Source organism: Erpetoichthys calabaricus, chromosome 4 (assembly GCF_900747795.2).
Source record: "Erpetoichthys calabaricus chromosome 4, fErpCal1.3, whole genome shotgun sequence".
NCBI lineage: Eukaryota > Metazoa > Chordata > Cladistia > Polypteriformes > Polypteridae > Erpetoichthys > Erpetoichthys calabaricus.
This window is the reverse complement of record NC_041397.2, coordinates 241,486,756-241,502,866: the sequence shown is the minus strand read 5'-3', so window position 1 is coordinate 241,502,866 and position 16,111 is coordinate 241,486,756. Positions and strand designations below refer to the sequence as shown.

At 41.8% G+C, this 16,111-nt stretch overlaps 1 protein-coding gene across 4 annotated transcripts in view; it reads right to left on the bottom strand.

The window, feature by feature from the left end:
• lsamp (limbic system associated membrane protein) overlaps positions 1-16,111 on the bottom strand; it is a 666,837-nt gene that overhangs the window by 322,467 nt on the left and 328,259 nt on the right. For all 4 annotated transcript variants that reach the window (XM_028800476.2, XM_028800477.2, XM_051926294.1 and 1 more), the window contains exon 2: positions 5,530-5,762. In XM_028800476.2, the coding sequence (XP_028656309.1) occupies positions 5,530-5,762 (233 nt within the window). The remainder of the gene's footprint in view (positions 1-5,529; positions 5,763-16,111) is intronic.

Below are 16,111 nucleotides of genomic sequence, written 5' to 3'. Positions count from 1 at the left end.
CTAATACTCTGCTGTAACTTGATATTTTGTCCATGAAAATCATGAACAAAAAGAGAAGACAAGATTTAATTGTCCACTGAAAGGAGTCCATTTAATGCCATAACTGTAAACACAACTCTCATAAAACAAGCACAGGAACCAAATGCTATAAGATACGACTGGGTACACAGTCATGAGTTTAAGTCTGTAAGGCACATGTAGACAGGACTGACAAACTCCCATGAACCCTCTAATATTTGGATAAGGGTTAGGAGTCTGCCCACTTTTCTACACCCAGGATGAAAACCACATTACTCTCCATGAATACAGTGTCACTTTCAACTGAAATCTCCATTTGAGTCCCCCTATCAAAGACTTTCATATGGAGGCCAAGGAATGCCATCCCTTTATAATTGGAATATACTCTTTTGCTCCCTTTGTAAAATGGGGACCATCATTCCAATCTGCCAATCATGGAGCACAATCCAATAACCGACTGAAGATTTCATCTTAGAGCATGACCAGGAATTTTCTTTAAGGACAATCCACTTTGATTTCTATAAAGCTGGATATCAATGTTAAGTTGTAGGCAGGACAACAAACACTCATGTGTGAGGCACATTAAAAGAAGTCTACTGGCCCTGGGGGCTTGGTTCATTCTTGTGGAGTTTCCATAATGATGTGTGCTGTACTATTCTGGAAAGACAGGAACACACTCATCACCCTAGAAGACAAGCACAATACTAATCACACTTCAGCGGTTATAAGTGATCACCTTCATGCCATGTTGCAGCATTTGTTGTCTCCCAGGATCAGAATGCCTACTACCCAGGACCTTTTCTTGCGTGTTCGGGGCTGCAAGTGGTACAGATACGTTGTCAATCTACCTCTCTACACCTCCTTCCCTTGGGTTGGTCCTAACTTTCTTTTAGCTTGCTTATGCTGGAAAATGTCTCTACCCAGGCATTGTACACTAACTCAGTAATCTGCAATACAACAAAGCCATCTACATTTCATGGATCAAACCCAGGCAAGAACTAAAACTAAAAACTTTCTGAAACTGCATTGTTTACCTTCACAGACAAATATACCATGTGCCTTATGTAAAATATCATATGTCAAGACATTTTATGAAATGTAACATGCCAGCTATTCTCTTGCCACATGGCAATCCACCACATTAATTCCTTTTGCTTTTTATGCCATTTTGGTCACTTCTGCATTTCACTGAATATTAATTATTTTATGATATGAAACTGCTTTCTATTAGGTTTATAATAATATTACCTTGATGTCAGCATTTGGAAGATGTAAGGCAATTCTCAACCAAATTTTTAAACAACGAGAAAAGACTGCAATAATTCTGAGACTGTCTGCTCTCAGTCCCAAGAGGGCACCAGTGTACTCTTTGGTGCAAGTGCAGATCTGTAGCCATTTGCCCAAACCTCCTTACATACACACACACAGCTCACCCATTTCTACTCTTTTTAAAAAAACTTTCCACACTGACAACAGTGAGGACTCACATGCTGACAGTATTCCACTGAGAAGCCCCCAGCTTGAGTTTTACTTACAAGTCAGGCAAACAATGACCAGTGAGTAAAACACAGATGGACGAGGGCAAAATAAAGAGAAGAAGCAGGGTGCCAAATTAGCTTGTTCGATGGTTAGAGGCAGCAAATATGAGCCTAATTTGCATAAAGAGATCTGTATTCTCACATTTAGGAGCAAATGAAGTGTGGCCAACTTGGTTCTGATGAGCCTCATTACTCAGGCCGCGTGCCTCTGACCCGGCACCAAGTTGCCTTGCCAAAGTATGCACACTGTCTGCCTGCAACAAACCTGAGCAAACGTCTCACAGCTCAATTTGTTATGTGCAGTAAAGCTGAACAAACAGGCAATCATTGGCTTAAATTGTGTCTTTCCTGGCAAACAAAACCTTGAATTGTCTCATAGACCTAATGCACGGTATTTTTCTTTCTTATTTTGCATACTACAAGGCACCTATTGCGCAAGTATATTAAGGGACTTGATCAGTGGTCCCATGGGACACCAGCGCTGTGGAATGAGTTTATAATCCTGTTTTTTATCGAGTCATACCACATTCTGTCAATTAATGCTTAGTTCACTGGCACCCTCACCCTCAAATGCAGGGCTGCACCTAGATACCAATCAGAAGATGGCTAGAGAAGTAAGGCTATTACTAAGAATTGTTTGGGCTTATCCCATCTGGCTGCGTCCATATAGCAGAGACAACTCAGCACACTCACAAAGTGAACTTGACTCATTGCCACTGGTGGGACAGAAGTCACAACATAAGGATCAGTAACGGGCTTAAGACAGGTAATTTATTCAAAACATTCCATAGGGGGATGAACAGGAGCATGGAACAGGCTTTTGCATAAAATAATTTAATTGGAAGAACTGAGTTTAGCCTCTTTGCAGACAAACTAAACAATTTACAGAACCTTAGAGCAGAGAATACTGGAACCTACAAACAGGCTCAGCTGCAATGCTCTGACAATACATCTTGGTTTGGTGAATAAAGGCTCTGGCTCTTTGTAGCCATGAATTGAATTAAGCAGGTTTGGGAAATCAGTAACTGGCAGGATGGATGGGTGGTTTGTTAGAGTGTCCACCTAGAGGACATAATCTGTACTGCACCTTTATTACAAAAATGAAGAAAGCAGTACAAGACTTTCACTTGAAATCACTGCTAAATGCAACCTTCACTCAATAGTTGTACCTTAATGTTCATGCAACACTCGCCCTGTGCAATTGTATTATGATTACTACTATTATTACAGGTGATGCAGTGGTAGCACTGCTGCCTTGCAGTAAGGAGACCTGTTTTCGCTTCCCGGGTCCTCCCTGCGTGGAGTTTGCATGTTCTCCCCGTGTCTGCATGGGTTTCCTTCAGGTGCTCCGGTTTCCTTCCACAGTCCAAAGACATGCAGGTTAGGTGCATTGGCGATCCTAAATTGTGCTTGGTGTGTGTGTGTGTCTTGTGGTGGACTGGTGCCCTGCCTGGGGTTTGTTCCTGCCATGCACCCTGGGATTGGCTCCAGCAGCCCCCCGTGACCCTGTGTTAGGATATAGCGGATTAGATGATGACTGACTGACTATTATTACACACTTGGCTGATGTCTTAATCCAAGGTGAGTTATAAGATCAAGATACATTACAGCTGTTTACTAAAATTTTATACAACTGGAGTGCATTCAGGTTAATTGACTAGCCTTAGGGTCACTTGTAGTTATTAGTCCAGTACTTTAGCCACTACACCATGCTGTCTTGCCATAGTTATCTTAGCTCTGGTTAACAATGCAATCCTCACAGCAGGCCGTTAACCTAACTTTTGCTAAAGCTATCATCCTACCAAACTTAGTAGACAGATTGACACAGCAAGCAACTCCCCAATCGCTCACTCTCACCCTTACCTAACAATAACACCGTCATGTATCACCATTGCAACATTCACATTATACTACGGTCCTAAGTGCTGCTAAACCCACCACCCTAATGCTCATCTACTGTACATAACTTCTGTAACCCTCCCACTATAAAGCTATGTGGGTGCCTTGGCTGAATGTTCCATGTCCAAGTCCAACACCAAGAGCATAAGGCTCACAGAAACTACTACCTTACTAAATGCATTTACCTGAACACCTCCTAAAATGATGACCCTCATTATCACCATACCCCTCTCACTCTAAGAACATGTGACTATCTTACCTCTCTCAAATTTGTCCCACACTGGCATCTCAGAACTCACTAAAACTACACCCCTAACATTCATAATGCCATGATGAAGCCGCCACCTTCACCCTCTCTCTTGCCAGTCACTGCCACCCCAATGCTCTTTCTCAACAGATACAGAAAATGTTCCTCCAGATACAGTGAATGTGGATTTTACTAATTTAGTTATTTATTTATGTTGGCACACTTCAGTAACATGCTGCCTTTGTTGGTCAAGTCAGTGTTGAGTTTTTGAATCCATGTACGGCACAGAGGCCCGATCCCAGAATGGCAGAGCAGCCACGGACGCCATGTTTTTATTATCTCTAAGATGTGCCCACGGGAACAGAGGAGTGGGCGTCTGTCTTGTTTTCAGGTCAGCCTACCCCGGGGACTCCTCTCCTCCTCTTTCCTCAGTACTTGGTGTTCTTTGAAGTTATTTGTGAGTTCAGCTCAGCATTGGGGTCGGTGGTGATGGTGGTGGGGGAATGAATGCATTTTCCACATCATAAAAGAAAATTTCTTTTTCATTTCCATCCAAATCGAAGACTCGAGAAAAATAAAAGTAACTGCCAGGACGTGAAATTTTCAGTGTTATAAAAGAGGAGAGTGACAAGCAAATAAGCCATGCCTCAGAATTCTCAAAATGAGTTACAACAAATAAAAAGAGTGACACATTATTAAAAAAGTCTTTAAAAAATGATCTGGGGCCTTTTAAATGCTGTAGTTTGTTCTGTCCCCAAGAGGAGAAAGTGAGAGAAACAGAAATTAATTATTTTAAACCTCTGCAGCCTTAACATGCCCACCATATTAATGGGCTGAGGCCACACTGCCCTTGATGCTACAAAGGAACATAAACTAAGTGAGGTCATGGCACCTGTTGTGAAATAGTACAGTAAGGCTGAACGACATCAACGTTTTTGCCTTTCCTTTAAATTGCTCACTTTGAAAGGCTAAGAAGGAAAATGAAGGTGATGGCATGACACATTTCTGTCCCTTGCCACTTTATTTTATATATTGTATTTTTAAAGCATCTTTTGAAGTCGAGCCTGATAATAATCCTTATTGTCTATAATGACTTTCATAGTTAGCATCATTTATCAATCTGTATATTACTGAGCATATTCCACAGCAGTCGCTACAAATCAATCTTTAATTTTTTCATATAGCACATTTTATATATGACACTGTCAATTAGACTTCATTTAATATACTGCAGCACTCTGCATAGTCAGCATTATTGATGGATCTTTATTTCATATTGCACCTTACACCATCAGCACTTTCAGCTGATATAGTGTCTTTTGTAAGCAGCCATAGTAACCATTTATAATTTCACTTTCTCCGTCCATTCCTTTTCTATCCTGATCACTTATGCATACTGTTCATTCATACATTCTGAAACCCACGTATTCTAGTTTAGGGTTGAGGTGGACAGGAGCCTATCCTGGTAGAGTTAAGTACATGGCAGGTAACAGGGCCCTAACACACATTTTAAAATGGAGCAGTCCGTCTGCGTGATTAATCATTCTTCATTTTACATTGTACTTTTCAGAGCCTGCATAATCAAAGGTCAATTGCTATGGCAGTACAAGGCTCCTCCTATACAAACACATGTCACTGTGATGCCACAAGTCTGCCCCATTCCATCACACATCATGCAGCTTGCTGGCAGGCATTGGAGAATGCTGCAGGTTAGACATTTAGACAAGAATATTGATGGTCAACCTGGGCTCACTTGCTGACCATATCTACTCATTTAAACTCATAGATACTTTGCCAACACAAGTTTGTCTGAAGATGGTGTCCTACCTTGAACAATGAGGTGCACCTGAGATGTCTTGGGCTGCTGCTGAGATTGAACAGAACAGGTGTAGGGACCTTCATCATATACATCCACTTTCTGGATTCGAAGGCTATACTCTAGCTGCCCCTTGGTCACCAAGTCCACCCGGGGGTCGAGAGACCACTTATCTTCTCTGGCAAAAATGATGTTGGAGCGGTTGAGCCAGGCCACTTTCGACACGTTGTCATCCACATAGCATCTGAGGAAACAAAAGTACAACTTGGTAAGGTTCTAATAATAATTAGAGGATTCAGCAAAGATCCGAATCATCTGGATGGCTCTGCAACTAAACACATGAAGTGCACAGTGCAGGGCCATGCATTCCAGATGGTACTCTTAGAATAAGAAGTGTAGGTTCAGGAGAAATACATGGCGCCTATTCACCCAAACAGAAAAGCTAGAACAGGAACTGCCTGCACCAGTAAACGTGTCTGTACTTCAGGATAGCATGAGGCCTTGTACATTGTGCGTTGTAGGAATTGTGAGCAATATAAAAATATTGTGTACATAAACCCACTTAAAGACGACAGCATGAATCTATTTATTGATCTGGAAATAAGTGATGGAGATAGCAATATGAATCATCTTTCTACTGCTCTATCATGATATACTGTTTATTTATTGTACATATTGTTTTTCATACTTCAATAGCTAGTTATTATATAGCACCCTTCATATTCATCTATTACATAGTACCTTTAAGAACTATCTTATCTATCTTATTGACATCCGTGGCAGAGCGACGGGCGCTCAGCAGGCTCCTATCAATTATGGAGAATCCACTGCATCCACTAAACAGTGTCATCTCCAGACAGAGGAGCAGCTTCAGCAACAGACTGCTGTCACTGTCCTGCTCCACTGACAGACTGAGGAGATCGTTCCTCCCCCAAACTATGCGACTCTTCAATTCCACCCGGGGGGGTAAACATTAACATTATACAAAGTTATTGTCTGTTTTTACCTGCATTTTTATTACTCTTTAATTTAATATTGTTTTTTGTATCAGTATGCTGCTGCTGGAGTATGTGAATTTCCCCTTGGGATTAATAAAGTATCTACTCTATCTATCTATCTATCTATCTATCTATCTATCTATCTATCTATCTATCTATCTATCTATCTATCTATCTATCTATCTATCTATCTATCTATCTATCTATCTATCTATCTAGCATAAATTATAAGGTAGAGATATCACAGAAGTCTAGTCAACAATGACATTTAAAAAATCTCTTCAGAGTTTTCATTTTATATCAGGAGTGTCGAACTCCGGGCCTGGAGGGTTCAGTGGCTGCAGGTTTTCCTTCTAACCCTTTTCACTGCTAATTGAGTTATTTTCCTTTCATTTTAATAGTCTTGTTTTTAAGGATTCAGTCTTCTGAATTGATTCTTTTCTTCATTAAATGACAGCCAAACAGAAATGAAACATGAAACAGACCAACAGATGACCAGCTACACTGGGATTTCAAACTCCAACCAATTTCACTCCAACCAATCTCTTAATGAGATGCTGATTCTTACTGTTAATTAAACTCGTTATTTAATCCCATGGCTTGTTGCTGCTCAAATTGTGCAATAGCAGACATTTCCAAAACTGTTGACTTTTCAATTTTTTTCTAACAACATTGTCAAAATGTGTTGGTGACCTGAGAGATCAGCCTTACTGAGACCTTCACCTTTCTTTATTTTCAGATATTTGTGATGGGCACAGGTGAGCTGGTTGTGTGGCGGCTCATTTTGTGTCTCATTATTGTTTGGCTACTAATTAAGGAAAAAGAGTCAACTAAGAGGCCTGAGTCAAGTTAATTAAAACAAAGGCAAAAGAAGTTAATTAGCAGCAAAAACTGGTCACTAATGAAAAAGATTGTTAGAATGAAAACCTGCAGCCACTGCGGCCCTCCAAGACTGGAGTTCGACACCCGTGTTTTATATGTATTATATTTTGGTATCTAAATGTGTTAAACTGAGGAATTTTGTCACTTAAACACTGTTCATATGTTAATAACCCCTTCAGGTCAACACACAAGAACTTCTTCCATTATCATGTCAGGTCTTAGCATCCTAACAATGGAAGACACCCTCTTGATTTCACAGTTCTCTACGAGTAGGCCCACTCTATCTTTCAGTTGCACAATCAAGGAGTGGTATGCAGTGTGACTGCTTGACAAAAACTAATATAATGGATGGAGCATGAATAGATTAAAATTAGACAAAAAGGTTAAGCAATGCTATAAATCCACTGAGCTAAGCTACAGGGCATTTAAACCAACCCACAACCATTACTAGAGACCATGAGATCTTCTTCCACGTGTCAGCAGAATTCCATACAAGCCTCCTGACAAGCTGCATTCAAGGTTTAATGCAAGCATTTTTACCAATAGATTACATTATGTACGCCTGGACAATCATTGCACAGTACATATGATATTTCCATTCTTGAGCACTGACTTTCCATAGCCCTGTTGTTGACCTCCCCAACTAGATTATGCATTTTGTCTTCAAAGTACAAAAGGCTGTGTAATCAATATTTGACCGATACTGAACTTTTCACTAATGTACATTTCAGGACACGTATAAGCAAAATTGACATTATTGCTGTCAAAGTTAATCAATACAGATGGCACAAACATCTCATATCATCTGTGGCAGACGAACAGGGATCCTGCCCCACCGGGATGCCTAGAATGATGGACCACCGGGAAAGGGGCACTATCTTTCCCTTGGCATAAGAGGGGAACCCCCCTGGATTTCTTCACAGCCACTGAGATGGATCTGTGGGGATCCGTGGCCACCACCAGGGGGCACCTGTATGGTCCTGGAGCCCTGGAGGACAGCACATCAGTGCTGCCGAACCAGGAACTATGTACACCCGGAGTGCTTCTGGGTGCAAGGGCAGCACTTCCGCCACACTAGAAAGTGCTGCCGGAAGACCATTACAGAGCACCTGGACCATATCTGGGGCGAGATAAAAGGGGCCGCCTCACTCCATTCGGGGAGCCGGAGTCAGGTGGAAGAGGATGGAGCTTGCAAGAGAGGAGTGGAGGCTGCCTGAAGAAAGAGAAAGGACTGAGTATAGTGTGGTGATTGTGCACTGTATTGGTGTTGTGTGTTGCACAATAAAGGGTGCGTGTTTTTGTACAGTTGGATTCCGTGTCTGTCTGTGCCGAGGCTGATCTTTCACACATCCGAAAATCATTGTCGGTACCATGCTGTGATATGGGCATGCTCATGCTGAGCAGGATTTGTAAAGATCCAACACAGAGTAGAGGCAGAATAATAATGCAACATTCAGTGGCAAACTTGGTTGCAATCAGCCTGAGACTTGGTAGAATATTTGTCTTCTGCCAAAGTAACATTGTAATAATAAAGTGAACAATGTAATGAAAGGTTTTAATGTTCAAAAAGTCAATGCTGTGGAATGGCTCTGGCCCACAGCCTTGATCTGAATCCAATTAAGAATATCCAGAAACTGACAATCATTTTTCTGCTGCAGTCCATATCACTGCTCCAACTTTGGGTTAACTTTAAGTTATTCTTGCAGTAGTTTTGGATTCTGTCGTTCTTTCTGTTTACAACTTTGTAGTTCAATCATCATAAAGAAACAATAATTCATATCAACTGTATCTTATATGAAGTGACCTCTAATCCGTTTGGCAATTAGCATAAAGCTCTTCTTCGCTAATGCTCCTCCCATTCCGAATACAATTAGGATAGGCAAACGCCCCAATCTGAGCATGTTTATCACAGCAATAATGAAATCGACTGCATTTTGCCTCTTCTTCACAGGATTAACATTTAAAGTAAAGTCACGCCTGTTTTCATTTTCTTTTTAGTGCAACACGCTGGCGCCTGCGCTAAATGCAAATCACTTCAGTCCACCTGCGACGGCCAGTGCGGTCAGTTTCGGCTGCCCCGACTGGCACTTGCCATGCGCTAAGTGAGCCTGTCTCAGTGCCCTCGCAAACCTGGGAAGGAGTTTATAGCGCCAAACTGTGTTCATTTGTTAGCCCAAGTATAATCTGCAGCTACCTCGATCTTAATTTACCAGGCGGTCTATCTTGACCTTTTAAGTAAATCTTGGTTTACAACTTTCCAAAAACAAAGAGTCGGTGGGAAGATGAAAACAGACCTTTGGCTCCTGTTCCGTGGTTACAGCGCCTCGTCTTAGTTGTGCTGCGCTCTCACCGAAGACATCTTAAGAAGTTGATTTGAATTCATTGAACTGTGCCGTCTACTCGCGTACTGCTACTTGATGGATGAGATCTAATATTCCGGAAAAATTGGACATTATTCCCTATTAGCGTCCATTAGCGTTTTTCTTGTTCGCGTTAACTGGCTTTCGAGGCACAAAAAGCGACTTGGTTTTGTTTTCTCTGCTCCCATTCTGAATAGCAGTCATTTTTTTTAAGATCGCTTACATGCCTTCTGGGGATATGTTTGATAATGCTAAATTCAACAGACCATAGGCTAGGAATCGCTGCGAGCGAGCGAGGGGGGTATGGCGTGATAAAGTACCGCGATTATTGTAAAAAGAATTAACACTGCGCTAGAAGTAACAGGAATTCCAAATTAGTCGACGGATTCAAATAGAGCCCTCGGCATTGCTTGTTGTAGCCATAGCAGATATACAGCAAGTGAGGAGAGTGCAGTCACTGCCCTTCAGAAGGCTGTCACATTCAGAATACTCGCATCTTGTTGATGCATTGTGCAGTACAGTATTCGATTGCCACTCCAACAGAAAACCTCTCTCCGGTTGCTTCTGGCAGGGATACTACAGAACGATCTACTGGGAAACTGAGTTTCTATAAGCAGTGCATGGGTTCAATGCTCCATCCAGAGCGTGTATTGAATTTTGGTCTGCTAAAGCGCAAGCGGCACTACAGTGTAATGTCTCACTGATGTTTACACCTTAAACGTGGCTTACCCTTGGAAAAAAATGTTACAAACAGCAAATGAAATAATTTTTGTGAGGTTCACAATATAACATAGAGATGAGAAAACTGATTTGACAACAAGAGTCAACATGATATGGCCAGGTCTTAACCAAACTTAAAACCAAGTAGTGGTATTCTGGTCAAGTCTTGTAATTCTTCAGCATTGGCTGAAAACACCTCATATTGGGGTGGACTAATCATAAAGTTTTGGATTGCTACCTGTCCCAGGCTGTATGCTCATGTGGACAGCATATTTGTCTCATATGTGTCAAAATATGTGTCCCACGTGGGTGACCCATATGGAACCCATCAGCTTGTTCACCCAAGGATGCCCATATGGGTTAGTACTCTGTACTGGGAACAAGCAAAAACTTGGATAGTTTAGAGGTCCCCAAGGACTAGGTTGGTAACCCCTGGTCTAGGTAACACATACCTAAGCTTGAAGCAATAATTTAAAATAATGAAAGATTTATTAACTTACATTATCTTATTTGGATATTGTCTTTATCCAAGGTGGCTTACAACATTTGAGATACAATTGGCAAAATGGGTTTGCTCATGGTCACACAATCTCTGTAGCAGGATTTGAACAAAGTCTCAGGGTTTCAAGTCCAAAGCTTTAAAATCTACACCACACTATTAACAGAACGTAAACACTTTTTTAAATATAACTTTTGTCAAACCTCAAATGTCATTTAAATTGCATCAAATGCCAAAAAACTCATTCAAGTTAAAGTGGCATATCCTACAAATTCATATCCCGTTGGGCCTCCATGGCTCAGATTTATTTTTCCAGCACTTGCTCAATTAGATTGTGATCTGGGGAATTTGGAGGACAAGTCAATATCTTGAGCTCTTTTTCGTGTTCTGTAAACCATTCCTGAACAATTTTTGCCGTGTGGTAGGGCAGATTATCCTACTGAAAGATGCCAATGCCGTCAGGGAATGCTGTTGCCATGAAAGGATGTATGTGGTCTGCAACTATCTTTAGGTAGGAGGTAAATGTCAAAGTAACATCAACATGAATTCCAGGACCCAGGGATTCCCAGCAAAATATTGCCCTGAACACCACACTGCCTCCGCCTTCTTCTCATAGTGCATCGAGCTGCCATCTTTTCTCTAAGTAAATGACGCATATGCACCTGGCAAGCCATACAATCTAAAAGAAAATGTTATTCAAAAGATCAAGCCACCTTCCATTGCTCCATGGTAAAGGCCATTACAGGCACTTTCAGGATTAGGCTGGCAGGGGTCAGCATAGACACTCTGACTAAGCTACGCAGCCCCATAAGCAGCAAGATGCAATGCGCTGTGTGTGTGGACACCTTTTTCTCAAAGCCAACATGAAGTTTTTCAGCACTTTGTGCTACAGTAGCTCTTCTGTGGGATCAGACCAAACAGGCTTGCCTTCGCAAACCCATGAACATCAATGAGCCTTAGGCGCCCATGACGCTGTCGTTGGTTCACCAGTTGTCCTTCCTTGGACCACTTATGGTAGGCACTAACAAATGAACCCCAGAAAGACCACACCAGACTTGCCATTTCAGAGATGCTTTGACCTAGTAGTCTACCCATCACAATTTGGCCGGGTCACAGTCACTCAAATTCTTACATTGGTGCATTTTTCATGCTTCCAACATATCACCTTCAAGAACTGACTGCTCACTTGCTGTCTAGTAACTTACACCTTCACAGGTGCCGATGTAACAAGATAATCAATGCTATTCTCTTCACCTGTCAGTGGTTTAAATGTTGTGACTGATCAGTTTTATTTTATATATTGTCACACACGTGTGCATGGGAGGCAGCTAAAGGGCTTGAGTAAGGGCAGTTCTGAGTCATACCGGGATGTGGCAAAGTGCACGGACTCTTTTTCTCCCTTTCCTGTAGACCATTCATGGGAGATTCCACCTGGATATCTTGACGTCACTTCCGGGACTGAGCCTATGGAAGGAGACCTTGCCAGCTCCGGCCCCTGTGATGTCACGTCCGGGCTCAAACCAATGGCTGAAGACCTTCATGAGCCCGACCCCTATGATCTCACTTCCTGTCTTCCCCTTTAAAAGCCTCCACCTTTTCCCTATTCCCTCAGTTCTATTTTGGACTCGGTTTTGTGCACAGCAGTGCTGTATATACTTGCTCAACTTTGCAGCCAGGATATCAATTATACGGGTGGCTGCCCCAAACCTTTCCATGACTCTGAGTCGAGTTTCTGACAATATGTATATGGTTTATATATTATACACACACATGCGCAACAAGAAACAATCGCATAGCTGTCATTAGGAGTGGCCATTGAGTAACCTTATGACCAAAGTATAAAGAGTGTTTCTGGTTCCACTAGTGGGAGTGCTAGTGGTCCTGAATGGAGAAGGGAAGTAACATCTGTGCAGTATGGCTGATGTCCTTCATAAAAATGCTTGCCTTTCATATTCTTCTGTCTTCTCTGTTCTCCTCTCGCCATCTTTTAACTTTTTCTTATTCTTCAGCACAAAGGCAAGACCAATTTATGCTACTTACGCCTTTTTACACCAGGCTACCTCAAAAACCCTTGCCCATTCAGTTAGTTTGGAACATGACTGTCTATTCCTTTTGATTGGGATCTGATTTTTAAGAACAAAGCACAATCATCAACATACACAATTGTATTTGTGCATTGCTTGTATTTCACCACCATACACTTTATGCTCTCGGTATTTGTAATGATCTGCTTTGTTTTCTTTGTTCATTTAAGCCATTTTTTACATATGTACTAGGGATGACCTAAAGTTTCAGCCTTTTCAGACGAACTGTGTCATAATTCCTTTCGTCTGTTCTCTCCTGTACGTAGCCTCCTTATTCCTTCCAGATATCCTCCTCTTGGATGTTTCTACTGTTTCTCTTTTCACCCAAGATTGTTCTGTTTGGGCACAGCTCACTGCAAAGTTAGCCCTAATTTTGAGTTGTAAATTTCTTGACTCAGTATTCTTTTACTTCTGCAAATCCTCTTTCTGCGGGCACATGTTTCTTAAACTACTGGCTTCCAGAATTAATGGTACGTCCTGCCCAAATATTTCTAAGTCCTATGTGCATTTTGTTTGTACTTACTTGGATGAAGCCTCTGACTTAATTTTCTGTACTTGGGGCTGTTTTAGGGTGGCATTGCATTAATGTTTCCATGGCCAGGATTGATTTTCTGTAATTTGTATGTTTTATGTACAGGGTGGTCCAGATCTAATTATGCAATTATTGCATTGCATTGCATTAAAAGTTGCACAGTTATATCTGGACCACCCCATAGTAAAACTTGATAATAATAGAAAAATACTACTTGAGCCTTTATACAAAGTGTGTCCAGGGTTGGGTGCTGGCAGTATTTTGAGTCTATGCAGTGCTTTGTAGTCCTAAGCTGACAAAGGCACCAAAGAAGGATGTTGTGTAACCAGTGAGGACAGAAGCCACTCTACATCTGTAGAAGTTGGAGAGCATAGATGGAAGTAAAGGCATTAGTGATCCATCTTGATTATAGGATGCATACACTGTATGTGTGGGGTACAGAAAAAGTACTATAACTACCTTCATTCTGATTTACTCTATCATCACAAATTTTTGGTTAACGTTTTTAGGTCTTAAAAAAAATTTTTGATTAAACATGCCACAGTGAAGAAATTAGACTTTTTTCTTTTTCTAAATATTTCATTTTTTGAACAAAGTTAACAAATACCGCCTGGTTCTGTGCACAAACAGTGATAGCCCCTTTCACATATTAACCAGTTGCACCCCCTTTAGCTCCAATGCAATTCTGCATTTGCTCTGCATCAGCCTTTGACATTACTGTAGAGTAATTTTAGCCAATAAGTGATGTAAGTGAAAAAACAGTGTTATTTGTTTGCTCACATCCTTTTGTCTAATATGAGGATTATGTTAAAGACCTGAGAGCATCCATTGTTAAACATCTATAGTAAAAGAGGATAACAGTCAGTCAGTATGCATCCATCCATCCATTTTCCAACCCGCTATATCCAAACACAGGGTCACAGGGGTCTGCTGGAGCCAATCCCAGCCAACACAGGGCGCAAGGTATGAACAAATCCTGGGAAGGGCACCAGCCCACCACAGGGCACACACACACACACACACAGCAAGCACACACTAGGGACAATTTAGGATCGCCAATGCACCTAACCTGCACGTCTTTGGACTGTGGGAGGAAAGTCACGCAGACACGGGAAGAAAATGCAAAATCCGTGCAGGGAGGAGCCGGGAAGCGAACCCTGGTATCCTAACTGCAAGGCAGCAGCGCTACCCACTGCGCCACCGTGCTGCCCTGTTTATTGTTATCAATTTACAAAATGCAAAGTGAGCGAACAAAAGAAAAGTCTAAATCAAATCACGGTGGTGCAGTGGGTAGCGCTGCTGCCTCGCAGTTGGGAGACCTGGGGACCTGGGTTCACTTCCCAGGTCCTCCCTGCGTGGAGTTTGCATGTTCTCCCCGTGTCTGCGTGGGTTTCCCCACAGCTGGATGAAGAGGGCTACTGTATGTAAACTTGCAAATGGATACAATGTGCTTCCTTTAACCATAAAAGGAAGGGATGATAAAAAAAAAAACTTTTTACATTTTGATATTTTAAAACAAACCACATACTTTTGAGTGGTCATTAAAAAACAAGCTCTCTTTTCACACTAAAACCTTATCTTTAATTTGTGTACTCTGAGCACACAAGTGAGATATATACCTAGAAAGGGCTACAGAAGACTGGGATGAAATCTTACCAAATCAATGAGGTGGCTGTGCATATAGAGGAATGACTAGGGGTTTGTCGAGCACTGTAACATCACCTGGAGGTTTCTAACCTGTAATGCTATTTCTCAGGACAAATTGCACATATAACAAAAAGGTTCAGTTTACACACCTGGGCTACTCTGGTGCCCACTCACAGGGCACAAAGATGGAATTCTGCCTCTCTGCCGACAGTGTAGTGAGTGAGGGAGCACTGGATAGTCTTGCACCACACGCCGCGCCTGTAATGCCTTTCTGTTTAGACAAGCTTAGCGCGTGTTCCTCAGGCAAACAGGATTATCAGCTTGACAGAACGTGCTGCTTGCCTGCAGACGGGCCCTGCTGTCGCTCAGGAGCTGCTTTGTTTGCACATTTATTAAAAGCTACAGGCGTGATTGTGGTCTGGCTTCATCCACCTCTGTTAAGCTCCACAAGTGGCACACTACCCAATAGTTACTTTGGCAGCTATTTTTTGGCATTTTTGCTATGCCCCCTATGTGGATGGGGGCACAAATAATACAGAAGTTTGTAATTCACTGCAAAAGATAGCCAGATGTCCTCAGTATAAGTCTGAACATGAAAGAGCTGTGTGGTCACCATTAGATGAGATTATCATAAAGGGATGCAGTTACTGGTTAGTATTATGTAATTATAAAGCATCTATTATGGTCAGAGCATTGCTCTGTGCTGCTGTCTCACTACTGCAGACACCTGGGTTTGAATCCCAGCCCTGGCACTGCCTATGAAGAGTTTGCATGTTCTCCCCATGTCTGTGTGGATTTTTCTCCACACTACCCATAGATGGCCATGTTAGGGTAATTGGCTTATCTAAATTTGTAGCTTAAAGCATCTGGC